Source organism: Candoia aspera, chromosome 1 (genome assembly GCF_035149785.1).
Source record: "Candoia aspera isolate rCanAsp1 chromosome 1, rCanAsp1.hap2, whole genome shotgun sequence".
Taxonomy (NCBI): domain Eukaryota; kingdom Metazoa; phylum Chordata; class Lepidosauria; order Squamata; family Boidae; genus Candoia; species Candoia aspera.
Window position 1 is genome coordinate 118,588,390 of NC_086153.1, and position 9,212 is coordinate 118,597,601.

Consider the following 9,212-nt stretch of genomic DNA (forward strand, 5'->3'; position numbering starts at 1 on the left):
AAGCAGCAATTCCACGAAGAACAATCCGTGTGGCTGAGACACCCGAAGGATTTTACTCAGGTGCTGTGTGCCTCGTCCAGAGTACTAACGACTGAAACGCCGTTCGTCGTCTTTTGCATTTTCACCAAATACGAATTCTTATTTGGGCAGCTTTTACTTCACTGCGCCCCGTCTTTACCACCGCCCCACTTCGATGGTTCACAAGACACGCCGAATTAAAATCAAAAGTTTAGCGTGTTGTAGGAACTGACTTTTAGTTTATAATCCTAGATTCATTGCTTATCGTTTGAATCCGATTGTGATTAAGCAACCAGGTCTTAACACGAAGTGGGCAGACGCAGCCACTGGGCTCATCCACTGCTTCCCTTTTCTCCGCGTACGGCACATAACGTGAATCGGGATTAAACCGAAAATATAGCCGATATTATTTCTGGGCCGGGAGCGGGTGCAAACCTGCTGGAAAGAGCACGCAAACCTTCGCCCGGGGAGCAAGCAGCTGCCGACAGCCACCCCCTCCTCCGCCTCTTACGGTTGCGCAGGGGGCCCAGGCAGGCTTTGAACCTCAGCCAAAGGTTAACCATTGCTTTTAGCACATTACCCGCACTTCATAATCTGCTGCGCGCGCCTGGCCCACCGAGTCTTGAATCTAGTAAACCCAGCTGTATTCTCGGGCAGCGCCTCTTAACCGGTGGCGCGCCATTGCTCCCCTATTGCGAAAACAGGCAACACCTCCCGGGGTTTCGGAAGGCAAATTCAGTCCGTCTCGTCTGGGCGACGCTGGCCCCAACCGTGAGCACCCCCCATCCCAAGACGGGACTCTCGGGAAGAGGAAGGAAACCGGGCCTTCCTCTCTCTCCTTTATCCCCGCCTCGGAAGGCTTCAACCGCGGAAGCTTTCAGCTTCGCTAAAGAAACAGCTAAAGAACCCGTACGTGGGCGGGTTCTCTCTCCCCCTCCTCCGCGCGCAGAGCTCATTCACACAGATCTGGCAGGCTTACGTTCGCCCAAGAAGGTCTCCAATTGGCTCGACACCCTGGGAGCCTGAAGGCAGGAAAATAAATGATCACGGCCAAGCCAGCGGTGATTGGCGAAGCTCTTCGCACATCACAGGTCTCAGGAATCGCCCTGCAGCTGTTGCTGGGACGTCAGGACCCGTGACGTTGCACCCCACTCCTATTACTGCTCTTCCAGCTGCTGGGTTGACCTCCCCCTCTTTTTATCGGCCGTGTGTGTCTCCTTCATCTTTCCTTGGGAAGCGTGACAGCCACCTTTTCATCTATGCACGACGCCGCGGCCACGTACCTTCCTCTCTGTCATGCCTTTCAAGTCCTGCGTATCAACATTTAAAGAGGATTTGGATTTGCGCAGGTAGAGTCCTTCGAATACCGCGCTTTAACTCTTTAATGCTCAGGCCATTGCATGATTGCGTACTGAAGACTGACATTGCAGGAAAAAAAGTGAGTTATCTGTATTTCATTCCCCCCGCCCCCGGTGCATGCATAGTCAATTGGAAACTTTTTTCTTAGTAATCTTCTCAGCTGCGTAGTAGATTAGATTAATTATGGTTTTTGTAAAAAAAACCAAAAACAAAAAAACCCCTTTAATAGTAATAAAAGGTAACCGCTGCTATTAAAGCAGACTTTTGCCTAATGTTCTATTCTGCGCCGTTTATTTGCATTGTGCAAACGCTTCGTAAACTGCGTGACCTATTTGAATAGTGTCCTTTTCTTCCCTGCCCGGTTTGCTGTTTGGCGCTCAGCCCTGTCCACTAACTTGTTAAATCGGGGTGGGCAGGAATGTTGGTTCCAGAAAATAAATGCCATGGGGAGAAGGCGGCGGAGGCGACTGTTTAAATTGGGTTAGCCTTTCTCTGTGAGAAGATGCGCCAGCGTTTGACTCTCAGAACTATTTTGCTGGCCGACTGAAAGGTCGGTCTAGTAAATTGCTACCCCAATTATTTTATTGTTATATTGCTCTTTCTATCGTCTGTAGCAGCAAACTCTTTTTAAAGGAAATAACAAACATCTCAGCCAACTTCCATTTTTTAAGCTCCAACCCAGACATTTCCTCCGTCACGATTAGTATCTAATTGTTCCCTCCTAGAGGCCTGTCCCAAGTCGCCTTGCATACCACCCCCACCCCCACCCTTCCTTTCTTGCGAGCTAATAATTTGGGATTCCACCGGAATGTCATTTGGAGTTGGGTGATCGGCAGTATCCGCATCCTATCAAGATCTATCAGAAGTCAGAAACCTCAGACATCCCTTGGGTGACTCTGGCCCAGGATGCCCCTTGTTTCAGTTGTGTAGAGAAAACACACGCGCACACAGCAAAATATGCTGAGAGGGGTGCAGACCAGCCCCCCCCCCCATCCATGGGTTATCTGTTTCTGTTTAGCTGATGTCGGTAGGTCTGGATTTTTTTTAAATGTTCCCTGTATAAAGAAGCAAGTGCGCAACGACCAAGAACTTGTTTTTCCTTCCTCCCTCCCGGTCCCCTCTTTTTCCTAGGAACTTCCATGGGAATTTTACTCTTCGTTTGTACCTGAGAAGAATGCCCCATTTCCTGACTGTATACCGTTTAGCCTCTGACTCTTTCCTTTACATTGACGGGGGTGGTGGTGTCTTGCATGGGAAAAGACAACCGCTAGCATCTACCGCTAGCCAGTGCCCCTTGCTGCTCCTGCCAGCCAGCCCCATGCTAACTCCAGCCAGTACTGCATAATTCAGGTTCAGAACGGCTTTCGGAAGGGACAAGTCTCTTTCCTCCACCCCCGCGAGACGGGCTGTTCTGCAGCTCCGCGCTGTTGCAAAGCGCGCGCTCCGCAGGGAGAACCAAGGAATGTTCCACATGCTTTTGCTGCTGGCTGTGAGGACCACCCCTCCACCCCCCCTTCCTGAGGATCCCTGGTTGACGATAGAAGATCAGGCCCTCTTAGGACTCCCACCGCCCCCGGCCCCCTTGCTGGCAGATTTTCTGGGCAGCTGCTTCCAGGAAGTTCCAGCAGAATCTCCCGTGTTCGGACTTTCACCTTTCTTCCCCGTCCGCTGGAGAGAGATTTTTATTTTGGGGGAAGGGAGCGGGGGGGGGGAAGGCGGAGGAAGCAACTTTAGCAAAAGCTGCTACGAAAAGCGTAGAAAGCAGCTGTTTAAGCAAAGAAATGGGCGTGTCGGAAAGTGGGAGAAGAAGAGTCCATATGCAGATGAGAGGGGCGTGGGGAGCGGAGAGCGATTCGGAGCCCCGGAAGAGCCAGAAAAGAAACCCATATAAAAAACGACTGGGAACGTTTTCCGAGCAGAAGTAGCAAATAGCCTGGCGGCGGAAGAGCGAGCGGGGACAGCTCTCTGGAGAGCAGCGAATCGGGCTCGCTGGCGGACGCACCGCGGGCCACGGGACATAACTCCATAAATAACGGACCCAGAGTGAGCTTTGCCCGCCAGGCTAGGCTGCTCCTCCAACTGCGCGTAGGTGCACACCCGTCCCTCTCTCTCTCCCTCCAGCCCTCTCCGTGCTTCCCCGCCGTCCGTTAGTGAGGCAGCTCGGTCACGTACATACACATACATACATTCGGCAGGTGGTCGAGAGAAAGCCCGGGTGTGTGTACCGGTGGATAGCTGGGGGAGGGAGCATGGGTTCAGATATTTGTCCCCTGGTCCAGCGTCAAGTCTGGGGGGGCGGCGGCGCTAGCTTCACTTTGTCTCTCAACGCAGTTGCAAACTCGGGGGAGTTCGATGAATGGGAGGGGGCGGAGAAAAGCGGCTGCGATCATCCACGCTTGAGGATCGCAGCTGTAATTCATTTTGTTTTTGCATTTCTTTCACCCCCCACCCCCGCTAGGAACGAAGGAAGAAGACGCCTTGAAAAGGAAACAGTGCCTTTGTTCATTAGTTCTGCCTGTATCGTTTAAAGCCCCCCCACACATCCCCACCACCCTAACGACTAAGCTGGACCATGGCAGACGAGGAAAACGTTCTTAGCGGCAGCTCAAACGAGGCTCCTCCGGAGCCCTGCCGGGGCAGTTGCGAGAGCAGCCGCTGCAATGTGCTCACCTGGGAGCAAGTGCAGCGCCTGGACTGTATCCTGAGTGAAACCATCCCGATTCACGGCCGGGGCAACTTCCCCACGCTGGAAATGCAGCCGCGGCAGATTGTGAAGGTGGTGAGAAGCCGCCTGGAGGAGCGAGGAATCGGCGTGCGCGATGTGCGGCTCAACGGCTCGGCGGCCAGCCACGTCTTGCACCAGGATAGCGGCCTGGGTTACAAGGACTTGGACCTCATCTTCTGCGCCGATCTGAAAGGCGAGGCGGAGTTCCAGACAGTCAAAGACGTGGTCCTGGACTGCCTTTTGGATTTCTTGCCGGATGGGGTTAACAAGGAGAAGATCACCCCACTCACCCTGAAGGTAAATTGAACGAGCCCCCGGTCCCAGCAGGCTAGCCAGTTTATATAGAAGAGGGTGAGCCTAGAATAAGGTCGACACATCAGTTATTTTAGTTTGCATTGAAAAATGCACTCCCTATGAGAGCCCAGGAAGGATTAAAGGTGCACCAATGCACTTGTCTCTTGCTTATGCTTATTGCCAACACCATCTTCTAATTGGCTTCTTCCAACTATTAATTCTCCTTTGCTTAAGAAGACAAGGGGGATCCATATACTTTAATTATAGCCCTGGTCCATAGCTGAGTTAAACCAAAGTATTTGAGCTTGTTTAGAGTCCCTGGTTTTCTGTGGGCTAAGTTGTTTTAATTACAGTTATTTCTTTCCTTAGTTGGGTTGTGGATGGGCCCACTAGAGGGAAACAGTGCTCCTCCATTTCCCTGCCCTCCAGTGCTCCAATAACACCATGCTGAGATTTAGTTAAGGATTTTGAGAGCCCGTCTCTGTTCCCAGATCTTCACAAATCTTTTTTTGGAGGAAGTGCTCACTGACTGTCACTACATTATGTTTAAGTATTTTTTGCAATGCTCAAGAAGTTCACTGAAGCCAAATTGCCTTTTAATAGAAGTTGGAAACCATCCACAACCTTTGGTTTAAGTTATTACTCTGCAGGAATGATCTTGGTTTGGAGGGCAGGGTATATGCTTAAAGTTTACTTAGAAATTTCCCAATTTCTCCAAAAGATAAAACAATCTTTGATTTTAAAGTTGTAAAAATGGGAAGCAGTGTGTTATCACCCTCATTTTTGCCATAATTTAATTGCAGTTTTCCAAGAGACTTCCACTGTTGTTACTTTCTATGCATTTATTCTATCGTAGGAGGAAAAGCTTAAACAAAATCTTTGCACAGAACATGGCCTTTGTGCATTTACCATGGCATGAGTCCCCTCTCACTGATCTTTAGCCACTGCCTGTCTGCAGACGACATACTAAGTCGGCCTACCTTGACTCTCTTGTTTTCCTGAGCTCTGGGGAGGCAGGGTGGAGTTGGGATCAAGTGCAAATGAAAGCTCGAAAGAGGAAGTGCTATTGCTAGTTTCCTGATCTTCTCTTCTCTTCTTTTTCTCTTTTTTGGGGTGGTGGTGGTGGTATTTGTTTCGAATTGCAGGAGGCCTACGTACAGAAAATGGTGAAAGTCTGCAACGATTCAGACCGATGGAGTCTCATCTCATTATCCAACAACAGTGGCAAAAATGTGGAGCTGAAATTTGTGGACTCTCTGAGAAGGCAGTTTGAGTTCAGCGTAGATTCTTTTCAGATCAAGCTGGACTCTCTCCTTCTTTTCTATGAATGTTCTGAAAACCCAATGGCCGAAACTTTTCACCCGACTATCATTGGGGAGAGCGTCTATGGGGATTTCCAAGAAGCCTTTGATCACCTTTGTAACAAGATAATTGCAACTAGAAATCCAGAAGAGATCAGGGGAGGTGGTCTCCTTAAATACTGCAACCTCCTGGTCAGAGGCTTCAGGGCTGCCTCTGAATCGGAGATTAAGTCCCTCCAGAGATATATGTGCTCAAGGTTTTTTATTGATTTCTCAGACATTGGAGAACAGCAGCGCAAGCTGGAGTCCTACTTGCAGAACCACTTTGTGGGACTCGAGGACCGCAAGTACGACTATCTCATGACCCTTCACGGTGTGGTGAATGAGAGCACAGTGTGCCTGATGGGACATGAGAGACGACAGACTTTAAATCTTATCACCATGCTGGCCCTCCGGGTGCTGGCTGAGCAAAATATCATTCCCAACGTAGCCAATGTCACTTGCTACTACCAGCCGGCCCCATACGTAGCTGATGCTAACTTCAGCAATTACTATATTGCTCAGGTTCAGCCCATGTTCCCATGTCAGCAGCACACTTACTCTACTTGGTTGCCCTGTAACTAACAGTTTTCATAGACTTGGGGAGCATCATTTTCCAGCAAGCAATTAAGGGGGAGGGTGGCTTTCCACTTTTAAAAATGGGGTGTTTTTAGTGCAACGTGATTTGCGCTACCTTTTTTGTTTGAGGAAAGTTGCGGGTTCTTCTATCTAGTGTAACTGAGCAAGACTTAGAAAAGAACCAAATGCTATTGGATTCCACCCCAAAGTATGCAGCCTGTCTTGAAGAGCAACTAGATCCCCTTGAAGTAAACCCAGGGGAAATGGTTGATGACAATATGGGTTGGCAATGCTTGCTCCCATAGCTATGGCAGAGGGAAAGCTGGGAGGCCTGCTTTATTTTATTTTTTAAATGGAACCTGAAAACTGAAATTAAAAAAGGAGAGGAACCTAAGAAGAGGAATCAAAACAAAAAGCTAAACGTGCTTTCAGGAATTAAAAGATGCAAAATAGAGATACGTTGGAATAAGATGTATTTTGGAATTCTCGCTCTGGAGCACGCATGAAGTGCTGCCAGTGGAGGGTTCCATGGAATGTATAGCTTGCCTTAAGAGAAACTGCTTGCTCAAGAGAAGAGAAGAGGTGGGTACTAAAAGAAGGGCGGGGATGGGAAGGATTGTGGCAATTTTCATTATTTCCAGCTGTGTGCATGCTTCGCATTTTTTAAAAAAAAATGTGGAAAAGCAAGAAAACCAGCTGTATGCTTTAGGACCAAAGATAAATTATCCTAGTAAAGAGGAGGACATGGTAGATTATTATTATTATTATACACAAATATTAAACAAAAGTGCCTGATGCCTTCAGAAAATTTGAAGTTGAAAAAATATAGTTTTGTGGCTTAATCTTGCATTTTGTTTTTTATCAGGGACACAAGAAACTAAAAAAATAAGCTTGTGAATACATGGTGGAGGATATTCCTGTTTTTTTCCTTGCAAAGACCTATATAAAGGTTGTATTGTTGGTGTCCTGCAGTCTTTGGTATGCAAGTGTATGTGTGTGTTGATTGTTTTGTGTGTGTGTATAACATGTTATATGTATATATTCACACGTTTTAAACATGGTAGGGAAATGTAGCAACGTTAAGGAATGTTTTAAATGAACTATAGTGTGTGTTCCAGTCTGCGACAGGATATGATTTTGAGGGCACCTTGCAGAGATTCCCACACCAGAAAAATCTGGGTGAACAAATGAGTCCTAAATGAAATAGGAATCCAGTGATAAAAATAATTAATTGGGCTACTTGTGAGCCATAGGGTTTCATAACTGGACAGAACTTCACTTTTCTCTTAATTGTACTTTAATATGGTTTTAATATTCAGTTCACAAATTCCTTGACTGCATGCCTCTGTGATGTGGTAAGATACCAAATGCAATGTGGCTCAAACAGATGGCTGCCCTCATTGCTAAATATTGTTTTACTTGGTGATTTAAATACGTATGATTAATATTTCTTTTGAAAGGCAAGCAGAATGCACTGTGCATTCCAGGACCACTATAAATTAGTAAATGTGAAATGAACCATACATGTTGTGTGTGTGTGATTTGATTGCCACACACTATTTTGCAGCTTAATATTGTATCTTATTTAAAAGGAATAGTTTTTGCTTTCCAAAGAGGCAAGTGAAGTACTGGGAATCAACTTACTGCACCTTTTTCCATCCTCCTTGCATTGATTATCATGCAGAAGAGTTCTGACTCTTCCTGTTCTTTTTCCTCCAGCCACTGGTCTTTAAAAGGAAATGAAATCTAACTGCAAAGTTCAAATGCAGAGTTAAGAGGTCTTTTAAGTTAGTTAATTTATGAACCTATCTGTGGATGTTTTTTTAGATTTTTTATCCCGCCTTTATTATTTTTATAAATAACTCAGGGCGGCATTATTTACTTAATATACCTAATACCCCTTCCTCCTCCTATTTTCCCCACAACAGCAACAGCCCTGTGAGGTGAGTTGGGCCAAGAGAGGGGGACTGGCCCAAGGCCATCCAGCCTGCTCTCATGCCTGAGGCGGGACTAGAACTCCCAGTCGCCTGGTTTCTGGCCTGCTTTAAAAATTGTGTTGGAGTCTGGCCTGCCTGCCTTGCCCCCTTTTAATGATCTGAGATTTCCAGTTTTGAAGAGGAGATGGAGGAAGGCCTTTAACACTTGTACAATCAGAGGTTATCTAGGTGTATCCCTGTCAGTGGTAAAGCAAGATAAAATATTTATAATGGAAGGATTAGTAAATTGCTAACCAGATAATCTGTCCTTGGTCCCAGTAAAGTTACTGGCAATATATTTTCCTTTACTAATTTTTAAGTTAAGGCTTTTCCTACGTCTACAATGATTTTGCATTAGTTGAATAGGATCCCCGTGTGTACTTGTGCGTCCTCTCTGTGAATCCTGTGGGGAATAATCTTTTGTTCTGTCTCGAAAGCACTCTTTGCTCACCTTTGCTTTGTTTTCCTTTTGATGCCTGATAGGTATGGCCTTTTTTTTTTAAAGCTTATTTTGTTCAGTTTTCAGTTATAAACAAATGCCTGTATTTGTCAACTCAGTCCTATCTGTGGTGAATGAAAAGAGAGATGCATTTGTTTAAAATCAGAATTTCACTTACTGTCTGTCTCATTCCCATGACCATCCAGAACAGAATAATGAATGGGTCCAGTCCAGCCTGTCTGTGGGCGGGGGGGGGGGGGGGGCGGCGGTGGCGTGGAGTGGGGTGGAAGCCTGCTGCAACTGTACAAGGTCTTCCTGGTTGAAGCTGAGCTGAAGGCTGGGGAAATGGGATCAGCTGGTAATGTGGTTTTGTCCTTTCCTTACCGCAGCTATTTTGCTGCAAAGAAATGAGTCATCCTCTCTTGCAAGGGGTTGGGGATCACTGGCAGGACCTTAGCTATAAAATGCTGATAGTATATTAC

At 46.9% G+C, this 9,212-nt stretch overlaps 1 protein-coding gene across 3 annotated transcripts; it reads left to right on the plus strand.

The window, feature by feature from the left end:
- The first annotated feature begins 968 nt into the window (after nt 1-968).
- Nucleotides 969-8,968, plus strand: TENT5A (terminal nucleotidyltransferase 5A). 3 transcript variants are annotated; one of them, XM_063312689.1, is made up of 3 exons: nt 969-1,456; nt 3,836-4,399; nt 5,542-8,968. In XM_063312689.1, the coding sequence occupies exons 2-3, from the start codon at nt 3,950-3,952 to the stop codon at nt 6,319-6,321; spliced, it is 1,230 nt and encodes a 409-aa protein (XP_063168759.1). In that variant the 5' UTR covers nt 969-1,456; nt 3,836-3,949; the 3' UTR covers nt 6,322-8,968. The 3 variants fall into 3 exon arrangements, with proteins under 3 accessions (XP_063168759.1, XP_063168775.1, XP_063168766.1); XM_063312705.1 differs by having other exon boundaries at nt 969-1,367; XM_063312696.1 differs by lacking the exon at nt 969-1,456 and adding an exon at nt 3,130-3,462.
- The last annotated feature ends 244 nt before the right edge of the window (nt 8,969-9,212 follow it).